General features: G+C 33.1%; 1 protein-coding gene across 1 annotated transcript in view; it reads left to right on the forward strand.

The window, feature by feature from the left end:
* Window positions 1-21,271, forward strand: part of AGBL4 (AGBL carboxypeptidase 4) — a gene marked incomplete at both ends in the record, with an annotated part of 1,399,565 nt that overhangs the window by 124,461 nt on the left and 1,253,833 nt on the right. The window contains one exon of the mRNA XM_081220343.1: window positions 10,973-11,095. Coding sequence (XP_081076469.1) covers window positions 10,973-11,095 — 123 coding nt within the window. The remainder of the gene's footprint in view (window positions 1-10,972; window positions 11,096-21,271) is intronic.

Raw genomic sequence — 21,271 nt, forward strand, 5'->3', positions numbered from 1 at the left:
CATCCATCATCAGCATAACCGACTTAAATGTCTAAAATTCTATGTAGCCCCAGAGTTTATTTCTAGTGCCTCAGCAAGCCTATTTATTAGAGTAAAATATCATATGATGTAATTATCATATCATTTCATTGGGTACATCTATACATATATATCTTTGTTTTTCCTTCCACAAAATATGTTCATAATTTTTATTGCTAAATATTTGTTATCCATGTAGTATTTTTAAAGGCATGTAAATAATTATATTAATAGGATTAGATCTTTTATTTCATTAAAGGTAAACCACAATTATTTTATTTTCTCTTTTGTCTCTAACTTTCTTAATTTGAAAAAAAATCATCGTGTTACTCTCTCTGTTTGGAGACAAATATTCTACACACTATAATAAGGGTGTTCTATAGTCTGTAATTTAATTGGATGCTACCATATTCAGTGTTTACTTCAAAGAATAGACTTTTGGTAAGACATTATGAATTTCTATTTAAATTATGCCTTTACTTTTCTGAATCATCCCATATACTTTATAATAGAAATGAATCTTTTATTCTTTTGTTAAATGCATTTCTTTGAAGATACAGGTGTCTTACTAAGAATGATGATAATAATGATAATGAAGGTGATAATAGTTATAACCAACTACTTATTGAGTAAATGCTACATTCTAAGTGATTTACATATATTTTCTGTACCCTTCAGAACAACATAAACAATCTCTAAGTGAAAGACTAAAGGAAATTATGGTAAATTACTTAATAAGGGTTATACTGCATATATATCTGAGTTAGATGGATTCAATCTCAGCTCTCTATGACTTTGAAATCTAAATTCTTACTACTAATTCATGCTGCTGTAACTAAATGTGAGGGTATTTTAAAATAAGAGTAGAAACTTTGGGTTAAAAAATCTGGGTGAAACAGCTATATGGCTAGCATTAAAATGCACACGTAAAGAAGTTAGAAGTTATTATTCAATAAGAACAATGATTTCATTATTCCATGCCACCTTGGATTATTTTATACTACTGTAAATGCCATTCTTTTTAATGGTTTTATATACATTCTTAGTGTAATTGAGATATTTCTCTGAGAATAATAAATTTGCATTTCCCCCACTGTACACTTAAATCATCAAGCATTATATTGTATTAACATTATGGACTGTAGTATCCCCACCCTAGTCACCCTTTCTGTCTTTATGTCAGTATATGAAGGGTTTATGATGTCTTCCTTTCTTTAACTATTTGGTCTCATTATATCACAACTGTTTATCTTAGTAAACTGTAGATAAAAAGATTCTGTTTGTTCTTTTGATGAATATCATATATTCCCTGTGCTCTCAATAGACAAACAAAAACCAATATTCAATATTGAAATCAAATTTAGCTCCTAAAAGTCCTTTTTTATTTCAGTAAATCAATGACTATTTGTAGATTACTGGTGTTGTGCCAAGCATTGTGTCATACCTGGGGTGGAGAGAGAAATTGGTGATAAAAAGAAAAGACATTAGATTCTTCTGATGAGAAACCACAATCACTAGGAGTAAAAAGAAATACATAATGAATACATAATAAGTCAATAATAAAAAGGTAAGTATGTTTTGAGGAATAAGATGTTGTGGCAATGTAGAGGAACAATCATTGCTGGGGAAGAGGACTTCCTATCATTCTAGAGGACTGTCATTGCTTGGGGAAGTCAGGTAAGACTTCCTAGAGGAGATAACATTTCACATAGGTCTACAGGATGAGTAGGATTTCTCCACGAGGAAAAACAGGGATATGCATTTATCTAGGCATATGGAAAACATAATAAAGAGTTCCAATGTTTGCATTTGTGTGAGAATCACTGTAATCACAACTGCTACAAATATTAACTGATATAGGAGTGTTGTATTAGCAAATCAGTTACAATGAGTGATAATGCTGTTGGTGACATGATTTTTTTAAATGGTGATACTTCAGGATGAAATTATGAACAAATCAATTATAGTCTTTCATTGATTTACATGTTAGATAGTTCCTTGGAAAAATCAGTGTTTATTAAAGCCATACAAAGTGCTTTGCATGTGTAAAACAGTTAGGTTCTAAGCTCACATAATTATAACTAAGATTTTTACATACATGGATATCTGTATACATGAATATATGAATATATCTGACATTTGGAAGTCATACTGGACTTTTCTCCACTTTGCACTACCTCTAGCATCCCTGGTCTCTACCACTCAAGTGCCATCAGTGCTCTTTCAATTATGAAAACAAACAAACAAAAATGCCTCAACAAATTTCCAAAATGCCCCCTGGGAATACTGCTCACAATGATAACCAACTCAACAGAATAATTAAAATAGCAATAGAACTAACAAAAGTTGTTAGAAAGAGAAGTGGAGAATAATGTACACAAACTATTTCCTTATCTTTCATATAAGAGTCTCAATAGATACTGTTTGATGTTGATAAATTAAGATATAGAGGAATAAAGATATTGTGTAGAATAATACCTGAGAAAGTAAAAACAGAAGTGGTTAAGAGCATTTTCATCTAGGAAATGAGAACAGGGTTTGAGGGGTATGAGTCATAGGATAATTTTACTTTATATATATGTATATATGTATATGTATGTATATTTATGTAAAATCTCCATCCATATATATGGGTTAATTCTGTGACATGAAAATCAATTCTTGCTCTTTCACTTTTAAATATTTAAAAATAATTTTTTTGAGATATAGTTTACATATAATGAAATGTACCTATTTTTACTCTACAATTTAATAGTTTTGGCAAATATATAATATACACCCATGTGACCTCCACCATCATCATACATATATATGAGGTTCATTTTTTTCCCTAAAGAGCTGTCCAGTTCTTAAGCACTATTTGTTTTATAAACTGTTCTTTCCATATTAAATTATCATTATACCTTTGTTGAAACTTAATTGACCGTATGTATATGGATGTATTTCTTCACCCTGTATTCTGGTCCACTGATTTATATGACTTTCCTGAAGTCTTATCATGTAAGTTCTTCAACTCTTATTTTTCAAAATTATATTGACTGTTTCAGGCCCTTTGATTTTCCACATAAATTTTAGAGTCAGTTTGTTGATTTCTAGAAAAAATGCTGCTGAGATTTTGATTGGTATGGCATTGAATCTGGAGACCAATTCCATGAACATGGTATACCTTGCCATTTAATTGGCTCTTCCTTAATATCCATCAGCAATGTTTTTTTTTTAGTTTGCAGTATACAGTTCTTATATATATAATTTGTTAATTTAAGGCTGGGTATTTTGTGTTTTTGATGGTCTTATAAATGGTACTGTGTTTCAAATTTCATTTTCCAATTGTTCATGGCTAGAGATCCCTTTCTGGGATCTCTACTTAATGCCCTGAGTTTTCAACCTGGATTCTCCATTCTGGATGGTTGCATCTTGAATGTTTCCCAGCACTGTACGCTTTGGAAATTGTTAATCTATAGCTTCCTAGTCACTCTTTGTCTGGTCTCATGGAGTTTCACTCTACATGGCTTTACATTCAGACAAGGTCTTAAGCAGATATTCTGTAGAATTTTGGTGCTCTAGCTCTTGTAGTGCTCTCCTCCTCAATAGTCTGACCTTCAAACTTTGCTCAGCTTCTCCAAACTCTTACTTCTGTCTTTTCAACTCAGAAAACCACCGTGTTATGTTTGGGAGCACTCTTCTTGTACCATCTTCCAGAAAGTGCCACTAATCTAAAAACTAGTACTAACATTAGGTGCACCTCATTTTTTCCCTTTCTCTCAGGCGTCACAGTTTGGCAACTGCTTGTCATGTAAGTCTGAAAAGAGTTGTTTTGTATATATTTGTCCAGTTTTCTAGTTGTTTATGGTGGGAGTATGGATCTAGTCCTAGTTACCCTGTCATGACTAGTAGTTGTCATATTAGCAACTGCTTTCCTCTCCATTACCCCCTGAGTACCTTGAGGAGTTTTCTGGAGGAGTTTGCAAGTCACTGTTGCAGACATTCACCATTAAACACACATGTGTGCATATATACCACTCTTGCAAATGAAAGGAAGGTTTATCTAACTCTGCTGAGATAGGCAGGGGTCAAAGAAGATTTCAAAGTTTTGATTGTATTATACATTTGATTGTACAATTTGATTGATTAAATTGTAGTCAACCCCTTTTTTTTATCTGCAGCCCCTGACAGCCACAGATTTTTGTTCTTGTTTTTTTAAAATACCTAATTTTGCCTTTTAAAAATGTTATATAATTGGATTTTACAGGATGTAGACTTTACAGTTCGGCTTCTTCCTTTTATTATAGTGCACTTGAGATTCACACATGTGGTCATGTGTGTCAATAATTTCTTCCATTTTATTGCTGATTTGTATGCCATTATATAGATGTACTAGAGATTGTTTATACATTCACCAGTTGAAAGCATTTGGGTTGTTTCCAGTTTTGGGGGTGATTATGAACAAAGCTGCTGTAAACAGTCATGTATAGGGTTTTTTTTTTTTAACATATGTTTTTACACCTCTTCGGTATTCCACCTAAGAGTGGACTATCTGGGTTGTATGTTAAGTGTATATTTAATTTTATAACAAAGTGCTAAACTATTTTTCAGGGTGGTTATACCACTTTACATTTCTACTAGAAATGCATGAAAGTTTCAATTGAGTGTGTCATCATCAATTCTTGGTTTGGTCAGTTTGATTTTAGCCTTTTTAAGTATGTAGTAGTATTTCATTGTGGTTTTAATTTGCATTTCCCTATTGACTAATGCTGTTGGGCATGTTTTCATGGACTTATTTGACACCTATTTATCCTCTTTGGTGAAATATTTGATAAAATCTTTTATGTATTCTTGATATAGTCCTTAATCAGATATGTGTGTTGCAAGTATTTTCTCTCAGTCCATGGCTCAACTTTTTCTTTTAATTAATAATGCCTTTCAAAGAGCAGCAAATTTTAATTTAATAAAATCCAGTTTATAACTTTTTTCTTTTATGGTTTGTGATTTTCATGTCTTATGTAGTAAAATCTTGCCTAACATAAGGATACACAGATATTCTCATACTTCTTTTTCATTTGGCCACTTAAAAAATACTTTCCATTTATTTCATGTTTAAGGGGTTTTTTTGGTGGTAAAATGTACATAACATTTAACATTTTAACCATTTGAAGTGTACAATTCAGTGGCATTAAGTACATTCACACTGTTGTGTAACCACCACCACTACCCTTTTCCAGAACTTTTTCATGATCTGAAATGGAAACTTTCTCTACCTATTAAATTATAACTCCCATTCCCTCCTCCATCCAGCTCCTGGTAACCTCTATTTTACTTTCTTTCTCTATGAATTTGCCTATTCTAGGTACCTCATATAAGTGGAATCATACAATATTTGTCATTGTCTGGCTTTTATCATTTTGCCTAATGTTTTCAGGGTTCATCCATGTTGTAGCCTGTATCAGAATTTCACTCCTTTTTATGGCTGAATAATAAATATTTCATTGTATGTATCTACAATATTAAAAATTTTATTCATATGCTGATGGAATTTGGGTTGTTTCTATCTTTTGGCTATGAGAATAATGTTGCCATGAACATTGGTATACAAGTATCTGAGTCCCTAATTTCAATTCTTTTGAGTATATGCTTAGGAGTGGAATTGTTGGATCTATGGTAATTTTATGTTTGAAACTGTTTTTATGCCACCAGCCTGTTTTCCACAGTGGCTGTACCATTATAATTTCCCACCAGCAATGTGCAAGTGTTCTGGTTTTTCTGTCTTGACCAAATTATTTTTCATTTTTTTGATAGTGGCCATCCTAATAGATGGGAAGTGGTAGCTCATGGTTTTGACTTGCTTTTACTTAATGACTAGTGATGTTGAGTATCTTTTTATGTACTTATTGGCTACTTGTATTTCTTTGGAGAAATGTCTATTCAGGTTCTTTGCCTATTTTGGAATTTTTCTTTTTGTTTTGGTTGTTGAGTTGTAGGAGTTTTTTATGTATTCTGGATGTTAACCTCTTATCAGATATGTAATTCACAGATTTTTTTTTCCATTCTGTAGGTTGTCAATTTACTCTGTTAATGGTGCTTAATGCACACATGTTTTTAATTTAGATGAAGTTTATTTTATTTTTTTCTTTTGTTGGCAGTGCTGTTGGTGTCATATCCAAGAAATCATTGCCAAATCAAGAATTAATGACATGGAGATTTCCCTCTGTTTTTTTCTAAGAGTTTTATAGTTTCATCTCTTACATGTAGGTCTTTGATCCATTTAGAGTTAATTTTTGTATATGGTGTCAGGTGAGGTTCTAACCTCATTCTTTTGTGTGTGGAAAACTTTCATATTTTCTTCTATAAGTTTTATATTTTACATTTGGGTGTTTGATTTATTTTGCATTAATTTTTATGTGTGATGTCTGGTTGGTTTTAGAATATGGATTACTAACTCGTCCAACACCATTTGGGGTAAATTTACCCTCTATACATTGAATTACCTTTGTACTTTTATTAAAAATCAACTGACCATATATGTGTGGATGTATTTCTACACAGTCTGTTCTGTTCCAATGAAGTATGTGTCTATCACCTCTCTAATTCCATACTATTCCTTAAGAAAATTGTTTTGGTTGTTTTAGTTTGTTTACTTTTCCACGTAAATTTAGAACCAGCTTGCTGGGTACTTGGTTGGGATTGTGCTGAGTCTATAGATCAATTTATGGAGATTGATATCTTGGCAATAGTGAGTCTTCTAATCCATTGACATGGTTTATTTTTCTACTTATTTAGGCCCTTTTGGATATATCCTATCCATGTTTTTAATTTTAAGCATACAGATCTTGCACAGATTTGTCAGATTATACCTAAATATTTTGTAGTTTTTGGCGTTATTGTACACGTTAGTGCTTTTTATTTTAATTTACAGTTGTTTGTTGCTAGTATAAGAAATACAATTGATTTTTTATATTGACCTTTTGTCCTGTAACCTTGCTGAACTCATTTATTACATATAGTAGCTTTTAGTAAATTTTTTGAGATTTTCTATCTAGACAATTATGTTGTTTATGAATAGAGACAGTATGTATACCTTTTATTTCTCCTTTTTGTCTTCTTGTTTAGAACCCTTAGAATGATGTTGAATAGGAGTGATGAGAATGGACATCCTTGTCATGTATCCAGTATTAGGCAGAAAAATTTTAGTCTTTAACTATTAGATATAATTTAGTTGTATTCTTTATATATATTATATAACATATAAATATATAACTTAATCAAGTTGAGGAATTCCCTTTAATTCTTCTCATGCTGATAATAGATATTTAATTTTATCAGAATTTTTTCCCCATTTAATGGGATGATCATATAGATTTGATTTTTAGTCTATGGATATGGTGAATTGCATTGATTTCTGAACATTGAACAAGTCTTGCATTCCCAAGATAAATTGTACTTGGTCATTATGTATTATACTTTTTACATTGATTTGATAATAATTTGCTGAGGATTTTGAGTCTGCATTCATAAGGAAAGCTGGTAATTTAGTTTTCTATTTTTGTAATGTATTCGTCTGCTTTGTCATTTCATCTTAGTTCACAAAATTATGACTTAAGGTTGTTCATGATATTCCCTTATTATGCCTGTAGGATTTTAGTGATGTTCCATTTTTCATTCCTTATGTTGTTAATTTGTTAAGTTCTATTGATTACAGAGATGGTAGTGTTGAAGGAGTTCCAATGTAATTATTTCTATCAATTATCCTTCATGTGTTTTGAAGATCTGTTTTTAGGTGCATACATATTTAGGATTTTTATGTATTCTTGGTGAATTGACTCCCTTATTATATAATGTCTCTCTTTATGCCTAGTATTATTTCTTGTTCTTAATTCTATACTGGCTGACCTTAATATAGCCTCTCTGAGTCTGTTTTGATTATTGTTTGCATGGAATTTCTTTTAAATCCTTTTACTTTTAACTTACCCATGTCTTTATATTTAAACTTGATTTTCTATAGACAGCATCTCATTGGTTTTTCCTACGTATTTAATCTGGCATAAATTTATTATAAAATTGCCTAAGTTACATGTAAGATTATTTAATATATGTTTGCATTTAATTATAATATTGTGGTAGTTTTTGTCTACTTGCTCCATCTGTTCTTTGTTCCCTCTCTCCTCTTTTGTTTTCTGCTTCCTTTTGGATTAATTAGCTATTTGTTTTAGTTCCATTTTACCCTCACTATTGGCTTATTTAAAACTATTTTTAGTGTTTATCCTAGGCTTTTCAATATACATCTTTATTATAGTTCATCTACTTTCAAACAATATTATGAAGTTTTATATTTAGTTTAAGAAATTTAGACAATAATTCCAATTGCTTCATCCTATCTTTTGTGCTATTATTGCTACATATTTTACTCTTACTTATGGCATAAACCCACAGCTCATTGCTCTTGTCTTTTCTTTAGCTGATCATGTATCTTTTAGAGTGATTAAAAATAACATTTATATTTATGTCAATTTATATCATTTCTCGAGTCCTTCCTTCCTTTGTTTATGCCTGGTATCATTTTTCCTTTTGCCTGAAGAACTCTCTTTAAAATTTCTTATAATATCATACTGCTGATAATGAATTTTCTCATCTTTTGTTTTTCTCAGAATACTTTTATTGTGGCTTTAAGTTTTGAAAGATATTTCCACCGGGTCTAAAATTTTATTTATTTATTTAAAAATTTTTATTTATTTATTTATTTGGCTGCAACCGGGTCTTAGTTGCAGCACACAGGATCTTCATTGCTGTGTGCAAGATCTTCATTGTGGTATGCAGGATCTTTTAGTTGCAGCATACGGGCTCTTTTTAGTTGTGGCATGCGGGCTCTTAGTTATGGCATGTGGGATCTAGTTCTCTTACCAGAGGTTGAACCTGGGCCCCCTGCATTGGGAGTGCGGAATCTTTTTTTTTTTTTTTTTTTCGGTACGCGGGCCTCTCACTGTTGTGGCCTCTCCCATTGCGCAGCACAGGCTCCGGACACGCAGGCTCAGTGGCCATGGCTCACAGGCCCAGCTGCTCCATGGCATGTGGGATCTTCCCGGACTGGGGCATGAACCCATGTCCCCTGCATTGGCAGGCAGACTCTCAACCACTGCGCCACCAGGGAAGCCCCGGGAGTGCGGAATCTTAACCACTGGATCACCAGGGAAGTTCCAGGTCTAAAATTTTAGGTTGACATTTTTTTCTTTCAATAACTTTAAGATGTTATTCCTTTGACTTCTGTTTTTCAGTTTCTTATGAGTAGTCTAATTTTTTATCTTAGTTCATTTTTATGTGATTTATATTTTTAAATATGAAATACCAAGTTAAAAAGTATATTCTGCTTGGTGCTTCTTGGGCCTGTAGTTGTATATCCTTCATTAAATGTGGGAAAATTTCAGGTATTATCTCTTCAAATATTTCTTCTGCCCTCTGATCTCCTTCTGGAATTCCAGTTATACGTACATTAGATTATTTTATTTTATTCCACAGCCCTTAGTTGCTGTTTTTTTTCTTTTCTTTTCCTTGTTTTTGTTCTGTTTATTTCTATTGATTTGGAGTTCACAGTTCTTTCCTCATCTGTGTCAAGCCTACTGATGAGTATACTGAAGACATTTTTTATCTCTTTTATTGTGTTTTTTAGCATTAGCATTTCCTTTTGGCTTATTACTGTAATTTCCATCTCTCTACTGAAATTCTCTATTTGTTCATGCATTTTGTCCTCATTTTCTACTAGAAAATTTAACATATTATTCTTAGTTATTTTAAGTTCACACTCTGATAATTCCAGTGTCTGGTCATTTCTGAATTTAGTTCTGTTTATTTTTTCTCCCAAGATAGTAGGTTGTTTTTTTCTTGAGTTTTTTTGTATGTTCCACACTTTTTTATTGAATACTGTATAACTCATGTAGAACCGTAGAGAATGATATAAATATTATATGTCACAATGCTTGCACCTCTTATCTTAGGTGCATTTGTTTGAGGGCTTATATCTACCCAGTCAGGAGTTAAGCTGGGTTGAGTTTCATTGTTGCTATGGTTGTCTTCAGTTTGCCACTGGCTTCATATGCTTCTAGTGATACTTTATTCATGAAGGAAAGGGGTAGGGTGATTGAGGGTTTTTCTTCAATGTTCTGCTCCACCTTAAACTTTTGTCCTTCCCTTGGATACTCCTATTACAGAGGGGGCTTCTATCTATACTTTTGTCCCTATGCTAGAATTAGATTGCTTTGTTTGTTATCCAGTGCTTGCTATATTGGTATTGAGGGATTAGGAGTGTTTCTTTTATACTGGTCTAGCCTAGGTCTTAGGCTTAGGTATGTTCTGATGTTGGAGTGGGGTTTTTTCAGTGATCCCACTTCTCTTTCCTCTTTTAATTCTGCTTTGAATCTTTGATATGTTTTGTGAGCGATTGTTTTTTACTCCTTCCCCAGGGGTAGGAGACCTTCAATAATGTTGATATATAGTCTTAGGCCCAGGACTGTTTCGTGCTCTTCCCCCAGGTGTAGAGGATTGTTTTCTTTTACAGCTCTGCCTCTTACAATGAGTCTCACTTGTGCACTGAAATACAAACATCTTTTGCATTTCAGTAGTTATACTAGATATTTTTCATACCTAATTCTCAAAACACAATTTAGAAATATGGGTTTCACCATTCCCTTTTTGTGGATGAGAGAAACTGAGGCTTAAAAGGATTTGGTTGATTGCTTTGTGACGCAGAGATTTAATATGTAGTAGCGATAAGATGTGAGCCTATATCTTTTTGATTTAAAAATCTATTCTCTTTCTACTCTACCACAATATGTGGTTAATTTTTTTAATGCCTGGATAAGCACCAAATTACAGGGGAGGGGGGAAATTAGTGGTAAAAATTTTATTGGACTTCTGTTACTAAATGCATTATGATTTCTGTTTAACATGAGCCAATTTTTTTGAACAATAGGCAATGATCTGGGAAATGATGATACCATCGGAGGGAATGTGAGCAAATATATGGTGCTTCCAACTGGATACTGTGGACAGCCCAAGAAAGGACATCTTATCTTTGATGCTTGCTTTGAAAGTGGTGAGTGTATCAAAGACCTTTTCTTTTGAGCTTGTCTAGTGAGTCGTTTTTGGAATCTAATGCCATCTGACCATTTAGTGTGATTCAACCCATTTAATTTTTTACCATAATGAAATAAGTTGTCAGGAAAAATCTATTTTGAATGAACTAACTTGGAAATACTTAAAAATGAAGTGCTATGTTTTTGTTGTTATAAGTGATTAGAAGGATAATGGTAGTACTAATGAACATTTATGCAGTACCTTATATTTTATCAAATACTTACCCAGATATTATTTCTTTTGGGATAAAACTAATATAATTTGAATACTTGATAAATTATTAATTATTGAGTGTCTACTGTATACCTGGTTCTTAGTCTTTCTGAAAGCAGTCTTCTCTATAAAGAAGCAATTAAAGAAAAGATTCAGTTGAACATAAACAAAACAGAAAAAGTAATATACTTCGTAAACAGCAAATGCTGTGAGTATTCTGTTAGGGAGAACAGGGCTTAATTGTGAATTTCCACCCAGTAGTAGTTGAATCTTGTTAACTTCTTTATATCTGAGCCTCATACTCTGAATGGCATATAAGCACATAGTAGGTATTCAGAATATGTTGAAAATATTAATGAGAAAGTTAAACATAACTTTGTTTTATAAACAGTTGTTGATTATTTTTGGTTTTGAATAATGTGTTTGTATGTGTGTGTGTGATTGAAGGGACATTCCAGTTATATGACAGTTCTCTGAACCCTAAGTACCATGGTTGTTTTTACCAACAATTAAAAAGATTAATTTTCTGTTAGCTTTGATAAAAAGCCATATTTAATTTCTTGCTGTTCCCCAGTCCACCAACTTCTCTCAAGTCCTTGTACCTTTGCAGATGCCATTTTCTCTGTGCCCCAGATGCCTTTCTCTACTTGGTAAAATGTTAATTCAGACTCAGGCCAGCATTTCTTCCTCTGAGACACAGCACCTCCCAGGCAGGTTTACCCGTCTCTACCTGTATATTTACAGGCACCTCTTCTATGATTTACTGGCCTCTGCTATGATAGTTTTTATTGCATTGCAGTCATTTAATGATCTCTTTCCTTTTCCTTATCACTGAAAATTCCTTGAAGTCAGTGATGTTTTCTTATTAATTTTCATTCCTTAGCACCTAGTGTACTATCAGAAACTGACTCTAAAGAAATGGAGTTACATGATTTATCTGACAGAGAAATCAAAATAACTGTTATAAAGATTTTCACCAAGGTCAAGAAAACATTGCATGAACAAAGTGACAATTTCATCAGAGAGAGAGATAATGCTGAAAGTACCAAATGTTGATAGAAAGCATGAAGCTGAAGAACACAGTAACTGAACTGAAAAAACTTCCTACAGGACTTTAATAGCAGACTAAAGCAGAAGAAAGAATCAGTGAATTTGAATACATATTATTGGAAATAATGCAATCAGAGGAACAAAAGTAAAAAGAATGAAATAGAGTGAGGAAAGCTTAAGGGGTTTATGCAATACCATCAAAGAGATCAGTATATGCATAATGGGAGTCCCAGAAGGACTGGGGAGAGAGAGAGCAAGAGAGAGCACCAGAGGAATTAATAAATGAAGGAGGACAGATAGTGAACAAAATGGTCTTCATAAAGTGAGATTTTAAGATTAATAAAAATATTTTTACATATAAATAAAAATTTAACTAATAGCAGCAAGAACATAAAGGGAAAAAAACAATAGCAAGTATCATTTTATCATTTGCCATACCTTGTAAGGAATGATATATATAGTTTATCTCATTTAATACACACAAAAGACTTCTGAGGTATTATATCTCTCTTTGTAGGTGAAGAAAGTGATGCTCAGAGATGTAAAGTTATTTACCTTGAATTGCATGACTGACAAGTGGTGTATGTAGCTGAATTTGAAACTGAGAATTTCCTGGCTCCACAGGCCATACTTTTAACCACTGCATATATGTATTAACTTATTATAGGTCAACTTATGACATGAATAATTAACATATTGTTGAAAATTTCTCACTAGGTGATAAGATATATAGGAAAAGGTTTTATGATAAAGAAAAACGAAAAGTTTACTACTGTTTTAAAATAAACCATCCAAATAAATACTATGTTTGGTTGCCATCATATGCAATTTGATTATTCTTTTATGATTGATATGCATATATGTGTATTGAATGTGAGAAGTGTACTATAATTCATACTTCAAACTAATTGGTTAGCCTGAGAGATTTAGTATGTTGTATTAAATTACCATGGCATGAAAAAGCATCAGTGAAATAAAGATATGGTTCAGTTATTTATATATCATTTCAGACAATAGAAATAAAAACTTTAAAACTTTTATTTTTAATTCCCCCAATGGAGTTTTACTACATTTATTTTTGTAAGCTTTAAAAATTAATGTTTTATTTCCTCTTGAAAGAAAATAAAATAGTCTTTATTATTGGTGCAGCATGAAAATATGCTATGACTACATTAGAAATCAGGGTTTTTAGCTTAATACTGCACCTGAACTTTTCTTTTAGATATCCAGATGGCTGATATACTTTGTTGTTTTTTTAACTTTATTGAGGAATAGTTGACAAATATAATTGCATATATGTAAGGTGTATGATGTAATGATTTGATATACATGTATATTGTAGAACAGTTACCAAAATCACGATAATTAACACAAATATCACTTTACATAGCTAACATAGTTATCTCCTTTCCCCTCCCTGTGGTGAAAATGCTTAAGATCTACTCTCAGAAATTTTCAAGTATACAATACCATATTCTTTAACTCTAGTCACCATGCTGTACATTAGAGCCTCAGAACTTATAACTGAAAATTTGTACCCCTTGACTTACATCACCCCAGTTCCCCTTCCCTCAGCCCCAGGCAACCACCATTCTTTTCTCTGTATCTATGAAATCAACTTCACCACAGCATTATTCACAATAGCAAGATGTGGAAACAACCTAAATGTACTTTGCTGGATGAATGGATACAGAAAATATGATATATATATATATATATATATATATATATATATATATATATATATATATATACACACACACACATGATATATATGAGTGATGGAATATATATATATAAATATAATATATAATGAAATAGTATTCAGCCATATAAAGGACATCCTGCCATTTGTGACAACATGGATGAATCCAGAGGGCATGCTAACTAATTTTTTTTTAAACAAGAGGCAACTTAGTATAATACCAAAAAACACAGGTTTTGGTTTCAGACAGACTTAGGTTCATATATTAACTTTAGCACATACTTGGTTATGTCATGCTGATGTTATCACTTAAAGTTTACTTAAAATTAGGAAAATAAGTATCTGTATTGTAGAATTATTGTGCAAATTAGAGATAACATACAAAATAGACTTAACACAATATCTAGCAATGAACTTCAGGTACTAATTCTGGCACATGTATAATATCACTGTTTCAAAGGTGCTAAAATGTACCAGAATTTTTCTTGGTGTATTTGTGAGTGTTATTTCCAACCCTTAGAAAAACCTTGCAATATCAGAGCCTTAAATTGGGTTCCTCCCACAATCATACTGAGATAAGGACTTAGGTAAAGGTTGTATATTTTATTTATTTATTTATTTATTGGAGTAAAATTACTTTACAATATTTTGTTAGTTTCTGCTGTACAATGAAGTGAATCAGCATATGTATGCCTATATCTCCTCTCTCTTGGACCTCCCTCCCCCTTTTCCCTCACATCTAGGTCATCACAGAGCACTGAGCTGAACTCCCTGTGCTATACAGCACATTCCCACTAGCTATCTGTTTTACACATGGTAGTGTATTTATGTCAAACCTAATCTCCCAATTCATCTCACCCTCCCCTTTCCCCACTGTGTCCACATGTCCATTCTCTATGTCCATGTCTCTATTCCTGCCCTACAAATAGGTTCATCTGTACCATTTTTTAGATTCCACATATATGCGTTAGTATACGATATTTGTTTTTCTCTTTCTGGCTCACTTCACTCTGTATGACAGACTCTAGGTCCATCACATCTCTACAAATGACCCAATTTCATTCCTTTTTATGGCTGAGTAATATTCCATTGTATATATGTACCACATCTTCTTTATCCATTCATCTATCATTGGACATTTAGGTTGTTTCCACGTGTTGACCATTGTAAATAGTGCTGCAATGAACATTGGGATACATGTGTCCTTTTGAATTATGGTTTTCTCAGGGTATATGCCCAGTAGTGGGATTGCTGGGTCATATGGTAATTCTATTTTTAGTCTTCTAAGGAACCTCCATACTGTTCTCCATAGTGGATGTATCAATTTACATTCTCACCAATAGTGTAGGAGGGTTCCCTTTTCACCACACCGTCTCCAGCATTTATTATTTGTAGCTTTTTTGATGATGGCCATTCTCACCAGTGTGAGGTGATACCTCATTGTAGTTTGGATTTGCATTTCTCTAATAATTAGTGATGTTGAGCATCTTTTCATGTGCCTTTTGGCCATCTGTATGTCTTCTTTGATGAAATGTGTATTTAAGTGTTCCACCCAGTTTTTATTTGGGTTGTTTGGTTTTTTTTGATATTGAGCTGCATGAACTGTTTGTATATTTTGGATATTAATCCTTTGTCCACTGTTTCATTTGCAAATATTTACTCCCATTTTGAGGGTTGTCTTTTTCTCTTGTTTATGGTTTCCTTTGCTGCGCAAAAGCTTTGAAGTTTCATTAGGTCCCATTTTTTAATTTTCGTTTTTATTTTCATTATTCTAGGAGGTGGGTCAAAAAAGATCTTGCTGTGGTTAATGTCAAATAGTGTTTTTCCTATGTTATCATCTACAAGTTTTATCCAGTCTTACATTTAGGTCTTTAATCCATTTGGAGTTTATTTTTGTGTATGGTATTAGGGAGTGTTCTAATTTCATTCTTTTACATGTAGCTGTCCAGTTTTCCCAGCACCACTTATTGAAGAGACTGTCTTTTCTCCATTGTATGTTCTTGCCTCCTTTGTCAAAAATTAGGTGACCATATGTGCGTGGGTTTATCTCTGGCCTTTCTATCCTATACCACTGATCTGTATTTCTGTTTTTGTGCCTTCCAGTACCATACTGTCTTGATTACTGTAGCTTTGTAGTATAGTTTGAAGTCAGGTAGCCTGATTCCTCCAGCCCCATTTTTCTTTCTCAAAATTGCTTTGGCTATTCGGGGTCTTTTGTGTTTCCATACAGACTGTAGAATTTTTTGTTCCAATTCTGTGAAAAATGCCATTGATAGTTTGATAGGGATTACATTGTACCTCTAGATTGCTTTGGATAGTATAGTCATTTTCATAATATTGATTCTTACAATCCAAGAACATGGTATATCTGTCCATCTGTTTATGTTATGTTTGATTTCTTTCATCAGTGTTGTATAGTTTTCTAAGTACAAATTTTTGCCTCCTTAGGTAGATTTACGTCTAGGTATTTTTTTCTTTTTGTTGCGATGGTAAATGGGATTGTTTATTTGATTTCTGTTTCTGGTTTTTTGTTGTTAGTGTACAGGAATGCCAGAGATATCTGTGCATTAATTTTGGATCCTGGAACCTTACAAAATTCATTGACTAGCTTTAGTAGTTTTCTGGTGGCACCTTTAGGATTTTCTATGTATAGTATCACGTCATCTGCAAACAGTGACAATCTTACTTCTTCTTTTCCAATTTGGATTCCATTTATTTCTTTTTATTCTCAGATTGCCGTGGCTAGAACTTCCAAAACTGTGTTGAATAAGAGTGGCGAGAGTGGGCATCCTTTTCTTGTTCGTGATCTTAGTGGAAATGCTTTCAGTTTTTCACCATTGAGTATGATGTTTGCTGTAGATTTGTCATATATGGCCTTTATCATATTGAAGTAGGTTCCCTCTTTGCCCATTTTCTTGAGAGTTTTTATCATAAGTTGATGTTGAATTTTGTCAAAAGCTTTTACTGCATCTATTGAGATGTTCATATGGTTTTTACTCTTTAACTTGTTAATATGATGTATCACATTGATTTGTATATATTGAAGAATCCTTGCATTCCTGTGATAAATCCCACTTGAACGTGGTGTATGATCCTTTTAATATGTTGTTGGATTCTGCTTGCTAGTATTTTGTTGAGGATTTTTGCATCTATGTTCATCATTGATATTGGTCTGTAATTTTCTTTTTTTCTGTGATATCTTTGTCTGATTTTGGTATCAGGGTGATGGTGGCTTCATAGAACGAATTTGGGAGTGTTCCTTCCTCTGCAATTTTTTGGAAGAGTTTGAGAAGGATTGGTGTTAGCTTTTCCCTAATGTTTGGTAGAATTCGCCCATGAAGCCATCTGATTCTGGACTTTTGTTTGTTGGAAGATTTTAAATTACAGTTTCAACTTCATTACTTGTCATAGGTCTGTTTATATTTTCTAGTTCTTCCTGGCTTAGTCTTGGAAAGTTGTATCTCATACTGAGACAAGGACTTAGGTAAACGTTTTATATTTAGGTGGGTATCTCAGGAAGAACAGGTGTGGGTGTAGGGAGAGTAAGACAGGAAATGAAGAAAAAGCAACAAAGAATGTGTCCGTGAATAGGTACAGTAGTGGTCATAGGTAGATTAGCCTTGGTTAGAGGGAGCCCACTCAGGAGAATTCATGCACAGCTTCCTTATCTCTATCATCATGTCTAATTTATTCTTTCTTCTGTTATGCAAAGTTGACTGATGTCCACTGCATGAATTATTCCATCCACCTTTTTGTTTAATGCCTCCTCTGTGTTAGGTATTGTCTGATGAGCATGGAGAATCTTCAACATTTTTTTTTGGTTATGACTTCATAACCAAAGATTTGAATACTTTGTACCCATTCCCATTGTTCCATTCCCATATCCCTGTCCCAGACCTCCATGACTGCAGTCTTTCAATCTTGTTCTTTACAATCCTATTACCAACCAACCTACCAAGACATTTGCCATTGCCCACAAGTCCATGTATATCTTTACCTCGTATTACTTCTACCTCCATACAAAGGAGAGGAGTAAGTGTACTGCTGTAAGTTCTGTTCACTGGGAGATTTTCCTATCACCACATCATTTAAAGAAAACTGAGTGATATTATATGGCAGCAACAAGTGTTTTTTTAACTTGTGCCAACATATCAAGCCAGTCCATCTGTTAGTCAGTCTTGAGTTGTCTTCCTCAGGGAACCTTCCATGAAGCCATAGGCGTGGGCTGAGGGAATGGCATTTGTGTAACAGAGGTAGTTGTCATTGGAGTCAGGGTTTGCTCCCTGTCACTTAAATTAAATTCTAATTATGATTAGAAGCTCAGTATTTAGTAGGGATCAGGACTTTTCCAGGAGCTGCTTTTCACATGGAGTTTTGTACTGCAGAAAGCATCTTTTGCTCTAGAACTCCAGGGATCTGCTTGTCGTAGATTCTGCAGTGTCTTGTCTGTCATGGTTGTCTCTAGCATTATTGGATCTCTTTTTAAAATTTAATTTTATTTTGGCAAGAATACTTAACATGAGATCTACTCTCTTAAAAAATTTTTAAGTGTACAGTGCAATATTGTTGACTTTAGGTACAATCTTGAGTAGCAGATCTCCAGAACTTATTCATCTTGCTTAACTGAAACGTTATGCCCATTGATTAGTTTATTCCCATTCCTCTCTCCTCTTAGCCCCTGACAACCACCATTCGACTCTGTGATTCTATGAATTTAACTATTTTAGATACCTCAAAGAGTTGGAATCATGCAGTATTTGTCTGTCAGACTGACTTAATATAATACCACTTAGTATCATATTCTCAGGATTCATGCTTGTTGTTGTGTATTGCATAATTTCCTTCTTTTTAAAGGCTGAATGATATTCTGTTGTATGAATATACCACATTTTCTTTTATTCATTCATCTATCTATGAATATTTAGTTTTTTTCTGTGTCTTGACTATTGTGAATAATGCTGAAGTGAACATAGGAGTGCTAATAATCTCTTTGAGATACTGATTTCAACTATTTTGGATAAATGCCCAGGAGTGGAATTGCTGGATCATCTGATAGTCCTTTTTTTGTTTGTTTGGAGGAAACTGTATACTGTTTTCCATAGTAGATGTACCATTATGCATTCCCACCAACAGTGTCCAAGAGTGCCAATGTCTCCATATCCTCACTAGCACTTGTGTCTTTTGTGGTTTTCTTTTTTTTGATAATAGTCCTCCTGACAGGTGTGAGGTGGTATCTCATGGTTTTGATTTACATTTCCCTGATAATTAGTGACATTAAGCTTTTCTTTTTTCCCATTTACCTGTTGGCCGCTTGTATGTCTTTTTTAGAGAAATGTCTATTCTAGTTCTTAGCCCATTTTTAATTAGATTATTAGTTTTTTTACTATGAGTTCGAGTTCCTTATATATTTTGAAGATTAATTCCTTATCAGAAATGTAGTTTGAAATATTTCCTTTCATTCTGTAGGTTGTCTTCTACTCTGTTAACTGTTTTGTTTGCTGTGCAGAAGCTTTTAAGTTTGGTGTACTCCCACTGGTCTATTTTTGCTTTTGTTGCTTGTGTTCTTGGTGTCATATCAAGGAAATCATTGCCAATACCAATGTAGTGAAGTTTTTCTCTATGTTTTCATCTAGGAATTCTACAGTTTCAATCTTATGTTTAAGTGTTTAATCTATTTTGAGTTGATTTTTGTTTAGGGTATAACAAAAGGGTCCAATTTCATTCTTTTGCAACTGGATACCCAGATACTGATTTGACTAACACTTTTGTTGAAGAGACCACCCTTTATTGATTGTATATTCTTGGCACCCTTGTTGAAGACCAGTTGGTCATATATGTGTGAATTTATTTCTAGGCTCTTTATTGAATTCCATAGGTCTACAATTCTGTCTTTATACCAGTACCATACTTTTTTGATTACTGTAGCTTTGCAATGTATTTGGAAACTGGGAACTTTGATGCCTCCCACTTTGTTCTTTCATAAGATTGATTTGGCTATTTGTTATCTTTTGTGGTTCTATATGGATTTTAGCACTTTTTCTATTTCTATAAAAAATATGTCATTGGGGTTTTGATAGTGACTGCATTGAATCTGTAGATTGCTTTGATAGCATGGACATTTTAAGAATACTAAGTCTTCTAACTCATGAACATGGGATGTCTTTCCATTTATATGTTTCTTCTTTAATTACTTTCATCAATGTTTTCTAGTTTTCAGTATACAGGTTTTCCACTTCCTTTGTTAAATTTATTCCTTTGGGGCTGTTGTAAATGGGATTGGTTTCCTGATTTCTTTTTCACATAGTTTGTTGTTAGTGAATAGAAATGAGACTGATTTTTGTATGTCAATGTTGTATCCTAAAACTTCACTGAATTCATTTTGTAGCTTTAAAAAAGTTTTTAATTGAGTCTTTCAGATTATATATATATAACATTATGTCATTTGCACACATGGACAGTTTTGCTTCTTCCTTTCCAATTTGAATACCTTTTATTTCTTTTTCTTGCTTAATTGCTCTGGCTAGGACTTCTAGTACTATGTTAAGCAACTGGCAAGAGTGGGCATCATTGCCTTGTTCTTAGAGGAAAAGCTTTCAGTCTTTCAGCAGAGCTTTTTATATATTGCCTTTATTATGTTGAAATGCTTTCTTTCTATTCCTGGTGTGTTGAGCATTTTTATCATGAAAGGATGTTGAATATTGTTCAATCCTTTTTCAACTTCTGTTGAGACAGATATGTGATTTTTACCCTTTATTTTGTCATTGTGGTGTATCGCATTAATTTGTTTTCATATGTTGAGCCATCCTTGTATCCCAGGGATAAATCCCACTTGTTCATAGTGTATGATCATTTCAATTTTCTGTTGGATTAAGTTTTCCAGTATTTTCTTGAGGATTTTTGCATCAGTATTAATCAGGGATATTGGCCTATAGTTTTGTTTCCTTGTGGTATACTTGTCTGTCAAAGTCAACTGGTAAAGGTACCTTGTATCAGGATAATGGTGGCATCATAAAATGAGTTTGGAAGTGTTCCCTTCTCTTCAATTTTTTGGAAGAGTTTAAAAGCATTGGCATTAATTCTTCTTTGAATATTTGGTAGAATTCACCAGGGAATCCATCTGGTCCTGGGCTTTTCTTTGTTGCGAGGTTTTTGATTAGTGATTCAATC

Source organism: Mesoplodon bidens, assembly GCF_964165515.1.
Source record: "Mesoplodon bidens genome assembly, chromosome: 2".
NCBI classification, from domain to species: Eukaryota; Metazoa; Chordata; class Mammalia; order Artiodactyla; family Ziphiidae; genus Mesoplodon; species Mesoplodon bidens.